Source organism: Phocoena phocoena, chromosome 2, assembly GCF_963924675.1.
Source record: "Phocoena phocoena chromosome 2, mPhoPho1.1, whole genome shotgun sequence".
In the NCBI taxonomy this organism is placed as follows: Eukaryota; Metazoa; Chordata; class Mammalia; order Artiodactyla; family Phocoenidae; genus Phocoena; species Phocoena phocoena.
In genome coordinates this window covers 40,919,104-40,934,568 of record NC_089220.1, presented here as the reverse complement: position 1 = coordinate 40,934,568, position 15,465 = coordinate 40,919,104, and the positions used below count along the sequence as shown (strand labels likewise).

Here is a 15,465-nt window from a genome sequence, read left to right as displayed (position 1 = left end):
GTCCATCCAATATGACATGCTCTTTCATGGTTAAGGTTGTGTTTGATATGCACCTTTGAAATTGTTTAGACTGGATTCACCTCCTTTTCTACACATCTAGGTCAATCCTCCTGGGAATTAACCAAATATAATCTGAGTTTTAGAATAGATCATAAGTCTTCTGAAAAAAATATGGTCTTTCCTAGTAAGCGCTGCTGTATGGCCTGTTTCCTATGTTAGCTTGTCATCTTTACCCAGTCATATATTTGGAATCAATAGTACACAGATCTGTCTTTAATCAACAATACAGAATATTGTCAATCAAGCTCACTTCAGAAGATTCAATCATGAACTCGTTGCAATCCAACACTTACATATAATTACTTCAAATCAGCATATATTTAAAGATGTTGGGTCTAACCAAATAATAACTTACTGCTTAATTTTTTAATAGGATATAGCAGAACTGGAAAAACTTGATGGTATCTCTTCCCTCAGAGAGCTTACAGTTTATGGCAATCCAGTGAGTGTGTTATTTTTCTAATTTATTGATTTATTTTAAATATAATTTATAGTTGTATATAACTTATTTTTATATAATGTGAGAAAGATTTAATTTTATCTGTTTCCATATGCATAAACAGTTATCCAAGCACAATTTATTGACTAGCGTCTTCTTCCAACTGATTACAATATAAACTGTCATTGTCATATACAAGAGGGTCTACTTCTTGGTTCTACTTTGTATTCATTGGCCTATTTGTCAATCCCTATAACATTACACTGTGTTAATCACTAAAGTTTTACATTAAGTCTTGATGTCCAGTAGAGTAAGCACCTCTAATTTTCCTTGTCTTCCACCTTCTCTTTTTTTCTTCACTGTCTTGGCTATCCCTGGCCCTTTACACTTCCTATGAGTTTCAGTAAACAGCTTCTCAAGTTATATGAGAATCTTGTTGATATTTTAATTGGAATTGCACTGAATTTATACATTAATTTTGGGAAAAATTTGCCACCTTTCCCGTTGGAGTCTTTGAAGGGATCAAATAAGTAGCATCCTTACTCACCTAACATTTGAACCAATTGAGAAATATGACAGTGGCAGATAGAGAGATGAGAATATTTTGCTTAGCTTAGTGAGAAAGCCAAATGGGCCTGCTAACAGATGCCAAAAGTAAGTCATGATGACCCAGTAGCAGAAATACTTCACTGAGGCCTTTCCACATGGGAGGAGAGCTTCTCCTGGAGGAACAGAAGGCATTCTCCCAGCAATAAGCTCCTTCTCAAGAGGAAAGACAGGAGCTAAACATACCCAGTTTAATCTTCCCAGATTGGGACTTCCCTGGTGGCGCAGTGGTTAAGAATCTACCTGCCAATGCAGGGGACACGGGTTCGAGCCCTGGTCCAGGAAGATCCCACATGCCGCAGAGCAACTAAGCCCATGTGCCACAACTACTGAAGCCCATGCACCTAGAGCCTGTGCTCCACAACAAGAGAAGCCACTGCAATGAGAAGCCTGCACACTGCAACGAAGGGTAGCCCCCGCTCGCCACAACTAGAGAAAGCCTGTATGCAGCAGCAAAGACCCAATGCAGCCAAAAATAAATAAAATAAATAGGGCTTCCCTGGTGGCGCAGTGGTTGAGAGTCCGCCTGCCGATGCAGTGGGCACGGGTTCGTGCCCCGGTCCGGGAAGATCCCACATGCTGCGGAGCGGCTGTGCCCGTGAGTCATGGCCGCTGAGCCTGCGCGTCCGGAGCCTGTGCTCCGCAACGGGAGAGGCCACAACAGCGAGGCCCACATACCAGAAAAAAATAAATAAATAAATAAAATAAAATAAAATAAATTTATTTTAAAAAAAGTCTTCCCAGATTTATCAGTTAAGTCGCTCTCCTTCCCTGAGTCAAGGGACTGAGAGAGCCAGTAGTGCCACATCATAGAGCTATTTCCACCAAGAAAGAAATACAATAAGCAGTCTCCCGTAATATTTATAGCATTCAGCCTTCTCTTTCACAAACACAAATATCCCTGTGTTTATTTTATGTCCTTCAATAAAGGTCTGTGATTTTCTCCTAAAGGTTTTAATCATCTTTGGTTAGATTTATTCTGTTGTTTTTTGTTTTGTTTTGTTTTTGCAGTACGCGGGCCTCTCACTGTTGTGGCCTCTCCCATTGCGGAGTACAGGCTCTGGACGCACAGGCTCAGCGGCCATGGCTCATGGGCCTAGCCGCTCCGCGGCATGTGGGATCTTCCTGGACCAGGGCACAAACCCGTGTCCCCTGCATCGGCAGGCGGACTCTCAACCACTGTGCCACCAGGGAAGCCCTATTCTGTTGTTTTAATAGCTGTTCTAAACAATATTTTTTTATATTTTTCTAGTTGTTTGTTGCTAAAGAATAGAAATTCTGATATTTGCATATTACTCTTTATCCAGGAAGCTTGCTGAACTCTCTTTTAAATTCTAATGGATTGTAAATTTTGTTGGATTTTTTCTGTAGACAATCATAGTATCTACAAATAATGACTCTTTCTTTCCAATCCTTATGGTTTTATTTCTTTTACTTCTGTCAGTGTGCTGACTAGGACTTCTAGTACAGTGCTGAATAGACACACTGATAGTTACTGACCTCAAAAGAATGCTTCTAAATTGTCACTATTAAATATGTTTGCTGTAGGTTATGGGTAGATAACCTTCAACATTTTAAGGCAGTTCCTTTCTAATTCCAGTTTACTACTTGTTTTTATCAGGAATGGACACTGGATTTTAACTAATTGGAAATATAGTATTTCTCTTTAATCTGTTAATATGCAAATTATATTAATAGACTCTGGTGCTAAACCATCCTTAAATTCCTGGGATGAATACTACTTGGTCATCTTTTATACTTTATTGGATTCAATTTGCTAAAATTTCATGTAGCATATCTCTATGGAAATAAGTAAAATTATTCTGTAATTTACTTTATTATACTATTCTTTTCAAGTTCATCAAGGCTGTTCTTGCCTCATAAAATTAATTGGGGAGTTCTCCCTCTTTTTCTAGCCTATGAATTAATTTATATAAAAGAAGACTCATGTGTTCCTTGAAGGATAATTAGATCCTGTCTCTAAAACCATGTGAACTTAATATTTTTTGAAGTTAGATTTTAAACTACTTATTCAAACCCTTTAATTGATATATATTATCTAGCCATTTTCTATTAAACTGATAAGAACAGATACTACACTTGTTCTTAACAAAAAGGCAAGAAGCAATTTCTATTTATTCAAAAGTCAATATTGAGAACTTATATTTTTCAATAAAATTGTCCTTTTATCTAAACTTTAAATGTACTTCCATCATAATACTTTCATGAATTTTAAAAATCTCTACTATGTGTTTTGTCACCTTTTTAATATCTAAATTTGTTGGTGTTTTTTTGCTTTTTCTCTTTTATTCTTGATGAGTCTTACTAAAGGTTTGTCTATCATATTAATCTCTTCAAATAACCATATTTTGGTTTTATCAAGTGTAATTTTTCTTTTTTGTTCATTAATTTCTACCCTTTACCTTTAGTTTCTTGGAATTTACTTTTTTAAAATATTCTGGAGTAGAATGCCTAGCTCATTAATTTTTAATATTTCTTCTAAATGAATAAATTTTAGGTTACAAAATACTGCTTTAGCAATAGCCTAAAAGTTTTGATATGTTGTGTTTTTCCTGCTATTTCTTAGAATCTACTTTACAGGGACTTCCCTAGTGGTCCAGTGGTTAAGATTTTGCCCACCAATGCAGTGGGTGTGGATTTGATCCCTGGTCAGGGAGCTAGAATCCCACATGCCTTGCAGCCACAAAACCAAAACATGAAACAGAAGCAATATTATAACAAATTCAATAGACTTTTAAAAAAATGGTCCACATCAAAAAAAAAAAATGGTCCACATCAAAAAAAAAAATCTTAGAATCTACTTTACAAAAGATTTGTAAAAAGAATTATTGAGGATTATGTGTGTTAATTTCAAACCTATTAGGTATTTTTAGCTATCTCGTTATTATTTATTTCTAGTGTTATTACATTTTAATCAGAAGAGACAGTGTATCCATTCTTTGGTTTTATGAAACTGGCTTTGTGGCCTTGAATGTGCTCATTTTTTTAACTCAATTTACGGCTTAGAGATCTCTCTTCATTAATGTATATGTATCTACTACATTTTAAAAAAATAGTTTATTCCCCTCTGATGATAATCTTTCTTTCTTTCTTTTGTTATCACAAACAGTGCTGCATACTTCTTCTGTGTTGTCAGTACCCCAGATCATCTCTATATTCAGAGACTTGCTAGAAGATTTGCTAAAAGTCAAGGGACTTAGCATATAGCTATACTCATGGCTAAGATTTATTACTGTGACGTAATGAGGATACACAGCCAAGTGATGAAGGAAAAACACATGGGCAGAGTCTGGAGGAATCCACGTGCAGGCTTCCTTATGCTCTTTCCCTCACATGAGGGGATCACAGTGTGCACTTTTCACACACCAACAAAAATGTAGCAACAAATGTGTTATATTTCTGCCCAGGAAATCCCATTAGACTTAATAGCATTCAAGGGTTTTTTTGGAAGCTGGTCATGTAGGTACCCTGTGCCAATCACATACCAAAATTCCAGACTTCCAGAAGGAGAGCAGATTGAACATGAATCCTATTGTTTGTATAAGCAGTCTAGGCATAGTGAACTACCCTTATCAGTTAAGGAATGGTGGGAGAGCTTCCAAAATCCAAGTACCAAACACTTGTCAAGAGCTCCTTGCAAACAGATCCTTCTAAAGATAACAGCCTCAAGCCTACTATGTTAACACTTTCTACACACTTTCTTACGTACATATGCAAGTATTTTTACAGTAGGTTAATACTATGAAGTGATGGATCATATAGTTCAATAGATGTATATTGAATTAAACTGCATAGTGTCTATGGGAAATTATCATACAAGTTTCAAACTAATTACTTATAAGTGAACTTTTATAATATAATCCTATTCATAAGTTGGGATTGCCTGTAGTTAATGAACAATATCATATACTCTAAAAAGAGACTAAATCTCCAAGTGGTAGCCTTGTTTAAAAAAAAAACACAAAACTTCTCATCTTCATTTGGCATAACAGGGAATTGAGGAATCTTTCAATAAGGGAATTCGTATTTATATCATTTAATACTACAAATTAGCTGTTACCTGTCATCTCTGCTGTCTATGCTTCTCTATAAAGGTTAATCTTTGAAATAAAAAGTTTTTTTAAGGAATGAATTGTTATTTTTAACTTTATTCAGATTTGTAGAAAAATGCTACATCGCCACGTGCTTATATTTCGACTGCCTAACTTACAGATGTTAGATGGAATCCCTGTGAATTCAGATGATAGGGCAAAAGCTGAATTTCACTTCTCTGAACCACAAGCAAAGAAAAATTTGGTAATAATTCTATTATTTACATTTTTTCTTTTAAAATACATAAATTATTAGTAGATGAACATTCTGTCATGAGTTTTAATGTAATGTTTAAACCTGATGTATGATGTTTTTCTAGATAATTTTAGTATGTATTTGGTGATTACTGTCAAAAGCAGCTTGATCTGGTGAATAGAGCATATACACATAGAAGCTAGGAAAGCTCCTTATTCAAAAGACATACTTTGACATAAAGCAAATTATTTTAAACTGTGCCTCTTGCTCCATATGTCAGATAATGCTAGAAGGTAAGAAACTGTAACATATCGCTCTTATAAACAGTGACTAACAATAAAACTCTCCCCACTTAGGAGATAGAAAGGGAAGGAAGGAATAATGACCTCAAATTCTCTGGACTGTGTAGTTCATCTAACAAGGGAGGTGTGTACCTCTTTTCTTGTATATTGTCAGAATAGTCGGGCCTTTTGCCTATGAACCCTAGTAGGGTATCTGAGCATGACAGGGAAGAGGTTAGAGAGAGAAGCCACAAAAGCATATCATTTGGAAATTCTATCATTGACCACCAGGATTTTTCATAACTATCTTAAAAGACTAAATTTAACACAGAAAAGCTATGGTTTTTGAACAAAGAAGTAATACTATTAGAGCTGTGCCTTTGCAAGGTTTAAGGAAGAAGGAGCTGGAGGCAGAGAAACCAGCTAAGAGGCTTTTAGAATAATCCAAGAGAGATTATGAAAACCTGGACTAAGGTGGGGCAGTGAGAGTGTAAATGAACCTCTACTGTCAGTGAAAGCAAGAGAGCAAGGGCGTTAGTCAGTGAACAAAGATTACTTTTAAAAGTTAAGTTGAAGAGGAAAGAGATAAGACTACCGTAGATGCTTTCATTTATCTCACTGGCTTACCCAACACTCTCCACTCCCTTTGTAAAACAAACTAACGAGTTCCCAGAGCACATTGAACGTTTGATACTAGTAGGCTACTCTCTAAGCTCACTTCTGCCTTCAGCAATTGATTCACATATTTATTAAGTCAGCTGTGTTTTTTCAAAAACTTATAACTTTCATTTTAAATAAACAGATACACAAGTACAAATTTTAAATTATTATTTCTATGTTTCTATGAAAGCCAAATGGGATTCTCTGTAAAGTCTGGAAAAAGGTCAATTACACAAATCACAAATAATTGATTACACATACACAAATAATATCAAGTTAGGTTGGGAGGAAAAAAACCTGCAAAATAAGGAAGAAAATTATAAAAATTCAGACTAATATGTGGGAAATTTTCTTTAAATCTAGACAGTTTCTTGTATTCAAATTTTCTCCACATGTTGTTGAAGTCTTGCTACTTTAACGAAACCAAAACTGGAAATTGTAGGTAAAACCCTTAAGGGTGGATTTATCAATCAGATAAAATACCAGTCAAGGGACTCTTTCTTAAAGAAAAGGCCTTGACCCTTCATCAAAAGATGTGTGGGCACATGTACTTTTATGTTTTAAAAATTTTTTTAAGAATTATAAAAAGAATTATAGATCTAATTCTTATTATTCCCTGACTTTTAAAAATTAACCAAGGGGATTCTATTATGGGTCAAAATAGCTATAGAGACCTGTGAAACTTAGAGCTGTACAATGTTAATAAAGATTATCTAAAAAAAAAAAAAAGATTATCTAGATTAGGCAGAGGAAATTGGTTCATTTATGGGCTATATTTACAAATGTTTTTCTAAAAACTATGCTTTGTGAAAAAAATCTTAGCTACTAATCTGTATAACTAAGAGACAGCACCATCTAATGTCATCTACCGAATTATTGTCACAGTCTCTAGTCTTTAAAAAGAGAATAATTAAAATTTAGTTCAATGATTTACGCCTCCTTTCCCTTTCTCTCTTATATTCCATGAGCAAGTCACTTCTTGCTTCCAGAAGTGGAAAACTAAAGGAAACTTTAGTCTCTTATTGCTGTTGTAACAAATTACCTCAAATTTGGTGTCTTGAAACAACACAAATTTATTATCTTACAATTCTGGAGGTCGTAAGTCCAAAAAATCAGTCTTACAGAGCTAAAATCACAAGTATCGGCAGGGCTGCATACCTTCTAGGAGAGAATTTGTTCTTTGCCTTTCAAACTTCTAGAGGCTATCTGCATTCCTTGGCTCATGGCCCTCTTCCAGCAATGGCATCACTTTGACCTCTGCTTCCATCATTACATCTTCTCTCACACTGACCCTCCCTGCCTCCCTCTTATAAGGACCCTTGTGATTGTATTGGGCCCACCTAGATAATCCAGGATATTCTCCCCATCTCAAAATCCTTAATTTAATTATGCCTGTAAAGTCCTTTTTTGCCACGTAAAGCATTCACAGGTTTTAGAGATTAGGATGTGGACATCTTGGGGGGGCAGCATTATTCTGTCTATCATACCACAAATTTGAGGCCTCCAGTGAGAGACCTATACAAATTGTAACATTTGATAAATTCTATTTTAAGGTAATGTTGGCTACATTTTAAAAATTCCATATAACTTCATACTCACTAAATTCCATATAAAGAAATCACTTAGAGCAACTTTAAAGATCCGAATTTCCATACATATTTTTTAATTAGTTTCATATAGCAAAAAAAATACATAAACTCAAATTGTAGTCAGTGATGGATGATTATTTCACTAAAGGTTTTGCTTGTTGGCTATTCTTTTCTATTTCTCATATAGTGAACTAAGACTTTTCCAATTCTATACTACCATGTTGTCTTCAGTGATTCTAGATACCTATTCTTGCCATTCAAATCAGTGCCGTACATAAGAATTTAATTACCTTTCCATTTACTCTATATGTAAATATTTTATTTAAAAATTGGGTTTTAAAGAATTCATCTATATATGGTTAGTAAAATAAAGGGGGTATTTGAAGTCTTTATTTCAGAGAAATCTATTTTAAGATGCAATAATAATTTTTATTTTCCTGGCTAGAAAAAAATTGAGCTATTCATTTAGCTGTTCAGAAGACACAAGAACAGAATACTTTTCAAGTTTTATCAGTTCAGTCTAATGTATTTTTCTTTGTTTTAGTTGCTGCTGTTCTTTCTTTTTAACAGCAAATAAAGAGGAAATAAATGAAATCTAAAGCTGTCCTTTAAACCAGAACATTTTGGTGCTCTGGTTTCAGAAGAAAATTTGACAATATTCTAGTTTAATGATGGGAAGAAACTCCCATGAAGGAATTAGGGAATTTGGGATCAGCTTTAGTAAAAGGCCTGATACCTTAGTGCTCATTACGAAGCTGCATTTTAGTTACATTTACCGAAATATGAGGGAAATGGGTAATTTTACACAAATGGCAAAAGCCTGTATCTCTAAATAAATTAAAACATATATTCAGAATTCATATTTTTTAAAGTATAAACAAGGTCAGTCTTACTAAAGACAGAGCAGGCATAAATTTCTAGGGAAACCAAGAGTCTCCAGCCTAAAATACTTCTCTTCTCCATTTGCTGATTCCTGAAAATCTTTTAAAAGCCTCTTAATTCTCAACTAACATAAAATGTAAACACTGTTTAGAGAGTTAGCACACTCATTAAAAGTGATTGTTATAAGATGCTTTTCTTAGTCCCCATTTTATTTACTTGTTTGTTCTTGAAAAACTAATTAACTGCAAGACACCTGGTGAGGTAATGTGAGGAACACAAAGATGTGGAATATACAACTCTTACCATCTAGAAGTTCCTGTTCAGAAAAAAAGAAATCACAAAGGGGTAAAGGCTTAATTTTCTTAATTCTACACTTACCTTGTTAAGACTCTTTGGAATGGGGAGGTGCCATCACCCTAGACTGTTGTAATGAGTACAATGCAGTCTGAAAAAAACAGAACATAAGGTTCTGAGGGGAGTTAAGGGCCCAAAAATCTGTCTGTTTCACAGTTTTTGCCTCATACAAACTCTGAGTTTAGGGAAGCATATAATTTCTGACCTAAAAAATTTTAAGGTGATTATCAAGTGGGGCTTGTGGTAAGGCTAAGACTACTGATCTGAGTTTTTGAGATAAGGCATTCTTAACTTTTCTTTTGTTATGTAGTTTATTCCTGTTACCAACTCTCCTGTGGATGGTGTATCGTTTGGCCAAGTGAAAGCTCCTCCCATAAAGATAACAAATGTAATTCGGCCTGGTGGATTTAGCCATTACTTGGGATCTGACTTCACTTTAACTCCTGAAGTTGAAGGTATTTTGACAGTTTCTGAGTGAATGTAAAAAAGCAAAAACACTTCATTTGAAACAAAAATCTCACTTTGATTTCTAATACTACTTAAAATTGCATATTTTACATTTACATTTCCTAAAATTGAATGTTTGTTCAAGTTTCATGTGACCATTCTGATTGCAAAGAATCTACAGTATTTTTTTATTTTATTTTTTTTTGCGGTACGTGGGCCTCTGACTGTTGTGGCCTCTCCCGTTGCGGAGCACAGGCTCCGGACGCGCAGGCTCAGCGGCTATGGCTCACGGGCCTAGCCACTCCGCGGCACGTGGGATCTTCCCGGACCGGGGCATGAACCCGTGTCCCCTGCATCGGCAGGCGGACTCTCAACCACTGCGCCACCAGGGAAGCCCTATGTAGTATTTTTTGGTTCTACTCAACTACTAATATGTTGTAACTACACATTTGCTTGCAATTTGAACTTTGTGATACTTGCACAATTGTTCTTGACATTTCTTTTCAAAGCTTTTATTACATTTTGTGTATTTCATACCAAACAACTACTAAAACCTGTAGTACATCCTGCTAAAAGTAGAAATCAGAGGTTTAAAAATATTGGTAACAACAGACTCTTGGGGTTCAAAGGGTATCTTACAGAGAGACGATCAAACTTCATCCTTGAAACCACAATATTATTTTATATATTCCTGAAACTATTAGTAGGGAAGTGTTTCAAGAGGTAGCTCTCTAAAGGAAGGGAGTATATTAAAAGGACAAGGCATGGAAATGTTTCATTCTATTATATACATTTTCATTCAGACTTAGATCATGCCTTTTCTCTAATTCCAGATCTTCACTGGCTACCATTTTGGTGAAATTGGGGGTAGCTACTCTTTCCCTGAGGGCTCACCTCTTCCATTCTTTTTAACATCCCACTTTGCCTCAGACTACTGTTAGACAATAAAACTGAACATCACAATAATAATAAAATGATCTAAAAGCCTACTAAGAATATACAATTTTTTAAAGGAAACTCAGTTAAAAGAAATTCAACATAATTTACTCTAAGATGTTATTTTTTGTTTAACTTATTTTTCATACTTCTACATACTTATGGCTTCAAGATTTTAATCATAATGAGAAATTTAATGCTTTTGTCCAGTAGATAGAACTATCAGTAAAACTAGACATACCAAATTGTTATTAGCCTCCTTAATAGTACAGTGTCATCACTGTCATCTTCAGGAATGTCTTCAATATCTTTGGGGGGGGGCATTAGTTCAACCCTGGATTCATTTCCATAACTTTCTTCTCAGATATCTTTCTTTAAGATTCATTATGCAACTACTTTTTTAGGATTTTCTGGAAAAGTCCTATTTCTTTCCTATTTTCTGACTGTGTTGCCCCAATTTTTGTTTTGAAAAGTATGGTCATTTTATCGTTACATTTATTATAGCACACAGCTCTGGATATTTATATTTTTAAAAATTACCAAGAAGGTATCAAATTGATCCACTAGCTCAGAAAAATTTAAGCAGCATTAAGTGCTAGAAATATAGTCCAATTTTTATTTTTATTTAAAAATTTTAATTCATGTTATGAAATATGTATTGCACAGTCAACTGAAGGACAACCAAACCTTATTAATTTATTAATGCTTTTCATTGTTTCATAATTCCTAATTTCAGACAAAAAAGACAAGAATGCAGGGATTCTAACAAGTAATCCTCAGAGCATCCATGCAGAAATAGCTTTTCAGCAACTCAGAGGGATAAATCTCTCTCCATCTCTTTTATCACATCAGAATATGGCATCTCCAAGTGCAGAAATATACCAGAGCAACCAAGATGAGGGAAGGTAAAGCTATTCTGTGTTTTAATATCACTTGTCATCATTAAAAAAAAAAAAAAAAACTTCCTCAATTTGCTTGTCATCTATAGAAACAGGAAACTATTAATTGGGAACTACTATTATGGGAACTACTTTTAATTGTATTCTCTCCCAAGTCACTTCTAATCACTGAATATGCAAAGCAGTTCACTTATATTTTGAACAACAGATAAATTCAACTCTGAAATCACAAAGGCTGAGAATTATGTAAATTTTTCAAGCTTCTTATAATTCCCAGTTGCCCTTCCTCCAATTTGGATCCTAGCCCTAGAGGCCAGCTGAAGGCCTAAGAACATTCTCATTAAGAATTCACTCTGCTGCTCAACACCTGTCCACCCAGATTTCCAGTTAATACCTGTCCTCTAGCTTCTTTGTAGCCAATCTCTGGAGCGTCTATTAGAGTGACCTAGCAGCAGATCTAGCTTAAGCCTGGTTCTTGCTGTACTAACTTCCCTGCTATAATCAGTCATGTCCCACTGAGAATATATTTAGTGAGTGTAATATACTGATACCATATTTTGGTATCAATGGTTTATCCTCATGATAACCTGATTTATAGATAGCCAAAAATAGGATATTATTCTTTCTTGTGTTGTCTTTTTGAAATTGTACACATATAAAATACAAAAATTATTTACTGCAGAATTACCTTAAGTGAGCTGATCCATTAAGAAATTGTCACCATTACTTGACTCATAAATATTTTGTTTCTGACAGAATTCCTGGCAGACACTTTCCAAGATCAAATCGAATGTAACTGCCTAAAGAGAAATGAATATATACCAAGAAACCTATTTCTGTTTAGTAGTTGTGCAAAAACTAGCAGACAGTGTCGGTGATAAAAAAAATATAAGACAATCACATTACTTATGTTACTGAAGCACTTCAGTTCCATATGAAGATAATCTCTATCACCCTTGGTGAATTTTATTTAATATCATCTTTCTTAAACTTTCTTTATGGTTATCTTAATTATTCATTTGATTTTCTATGTTAGAAAAATCATGAAATATATCATACAACAATTGAAAAGATACAAGTGACATAAAACAAAGTTCAGAGAATCAAATGTTTAGTCCTGGGGTATTGGAAGCATTTAGTTGTAAAATCTCATTTTGGCTTCTTATATAAAGATACTAAGAAAAGGTAATTTTAGGAAATAAGCATACTTTCATTTGTAGAATATCTGTTCATTTAGGCTTACCTAAAGCTAAAGCACACATTTCTTACCAAACACAACTATTACTAAAGCAAGTTGAGTTGTGACAGTTGAACTACAGATTAGTTTTTTAGGACTATATTTCGAAAAAAATAGCCTCAAACTGAGTCCGCCCTAAGAATCGTTTAGAGATGGAAATCATAGGCATCAATAGTACTTCCTGAAGGTAGCTATGAGTGCAACCAGCCATTCATGCTCTAAGAATACAAGAATAGTATTTCATATACACAATTCATTAAATGTGCCCATAGTGATATAATTTTACAAACAAGTTTTAGGCTAAATAAACACATGTTCAAAATAAGTGGACACATTTAAAATTTGGACTTAATTATATTTTACTGGAAATAAGTTTTCTAAAATATTGACAATTGTATAGTACTAGGACAAATCACAAATCAAGTGTGGTTTTGAATTTATTTATTAAACACCGTTCTTTAATGATTAAATTGCCAATCATATTTTTATATCAATGGGCTCCAAGATTCATGAAGTATTGTTTAAATTTTTCAAGTAGTGGTTCAATGCTACATGTAATTTTCATATTATTTTATGTGTTCCTTACATGAAAATAAATTATTTTTACTAAAATATTTGTATTTTATAATCTATCTGGAAATAGTTTTAAGGATATTTTGGAAACTAATGCCAATATGTATGCAACAATTTTGTGTCTTCTTTAAATACTGTATGTTTGTAATTTAATGATGTAATATTTAAAATTTCGAACCTAATACAGATAGATTTTACCCTTCTTAATGTGTGGTTTTTAAACAACTATTACTCTAAGGTAGAAATAGATCCTTTGTTTAAAAAGGAACCATGCAGTTCTTAAGATGTCCAGAAGATGTCTTTGTTGCCCTTTAGTTCTGACAACTGTTTTCATTACAGTGTTGTGATAAGCACCTGCTCTTCACTATTTGTTACTAACTTGACATCATTTGCTTTTTCTTTCTCTTATGATTATGTATAAATGAAATGCTCAATATATGCTTTTATAGTAAAAAGTGTCTTTGTAAATAATAAACTGGATGGGAAAAATAAAGTAACAGGTTTTCACTGGAGAAAAATTTACAAGAGCAGAAAAGTATAAAGCAGGAAAAACATAACTTATTATCCAGCATCCACTTAACATTTGACATTTTTTCGTGTAGCCATTTCTTCTATGTATTTTCTTCTATTCCATTTTCTTCTATGCATTTCTAATATATTTGATATCACTTGATTTTTTTGAACACATTGTTCAATTTTGAGATATTTTATTATAAAATTTTAATTTAATTCGAATTTGTTCTAGAAAGTAAATTTGTGATAATTTAATAGTAACAAACACTAAGAAGAATAATAAACGTATATGGCTTCCCTGGTGGCGCAGTGGTTGAGAGTCCGCCTGCCGATGCAGGGGACACGGGTTCGTGCTCCAGTCCGGGAAGATCCCACATGCTGCAGAGCGGCTGGGCCCGTGAGCCATGGCCGCTGAGCCTGCGCGTCCGGAGCCTGTGCTCTGCAACGGGAGAGGCCACAACAGTGGGAGGCCCGCGTACCACAAAAAATAATAATAATAATAAAAATAAATAATAAATGTATACAGGCATTGCTAGGTGCTGTACAGAAACAGACATTGACCCAACCTTAATAACATTTTAAATATAAATATACAATCAATACTTCCATATAAAAGCAATGAGGGGGATGATTACTAAGATAATTTGGCACAGTAGTTCTGAAGTTTTTCTGCCATGAAAGCAGATGATGATACATACTCTCCTGGACAGGTTAAGCTGTTGGTTATCTGCAGTTCTTAAAGCAGTTGCTATAACTTCATCCCCTTCCTATTCAACAAAACAAATGAAAATGTAATTGAATATGAGAGATGTTTTTACGGGTCTGCTTTAGATCTGCTCTAAAAATTTTTTTAAGTAGATCATTCACCAACTGTGAAATTTTAAATTATTCATAATACATTTCACAACCGATTGTAACAAAACAAGCAGGTAGTGCTTATTACTATAAACCACTAGTCCATATTTTACATGGTTTATCCTAATAACAAACTTATGAAATAGATGTGACATGTACTGTCTCCATTTATAGATTTAAAAACCTGGCCTTGGGCTTCCCTGGTGGAGCAGTGGTTGAGAGTCCGCCTGCTGATGCAGGGGACGCAGGTTTGTGCCCCGGTCCGGGAAGATCCCACATGCCGCAGAGCGGCTGGGTCTGTGAGCCATGGCCGCTGAGCCTGCGCGTCCGGAGCCTGTGCTCCGCAGTGGGTGAGACCACAACAGTGAGAGGCCCGCGTACCACAAAAAACAAACAAACAAACAAAAAAACTTGCCTTAAAAGGAAAAGATATCACACCAAATCCTAGATTTTTTCAACTCTAAATTCATTGCTTTTTTGATTACTACAAATGAACTGACAGTTAATTATTCCTAATGTGCTGTTTAATCAGCTGTTGTCGAGCCCTAATGTGTGTAAAAATTGTAAACTATTCATTCTCTTTCAGTGTATTTAACTTACGGAAAATGTATAATTTCTGCAGTAAAATTAGTTCTTTGCCCCCCAGCAAATGTCATGATAAATTTATTTTGCATGCAGTCATACGCATAATTGTATGACTTGTTTTAAATTAAAGGACAATTCCACAAACAACCTGGAAAGCTAAAATTTAGGGCACTTTATAGACAAGGAGCCTACCTTGCTGAACTGCATATAGATGATGTCAAAGTGATCTTCTGATTTCTAT

The 15,465-nt window shown here is 34.5% G+C and overlaps 1 protein-coding gene and 1 pseudogene across 1 annotated transcript in view; one reads left to right on the top strand and one right to left on the bottom strand.

Moving 5' to 3' along the window:
- The window catches only part of LRRC9 (leucine rich repeat containing 9), a 96,945-nt gene extending 84,688 nt beyond the window's left edge, over window positions 1-12,257 (top strand). The window contains exons 28-32 of the mRNA XM_065872633.1: window positions 434-502; window positions 5,282-5,422; window positions 9,490-9,634; window positions 11,299-11,467; window positions 12,218-12,257. Coding sequence (XP_065728705.1) covers window positions 434-502; window positions 5,282-5,422; window positions 9,490-9,634; window positions 11,299-11,467; window positions 12,218-12,257 — 564 coding nt within the window. The remainder of the gene's footprint in view (window positions 1-433; window positions 503-5,281; window positions 5,423-9,489; window positions 9,635-11,298; window positions 11,468-12,217) is intronic.
- On the bottom strand, window positions 3,132-3,234 carry LOC136119584 (U2 spliceosomal RNA; annotated as a pseudogene).
- Window positions 12,258-15,465: the final 3,208 nt, after the last annotated feature.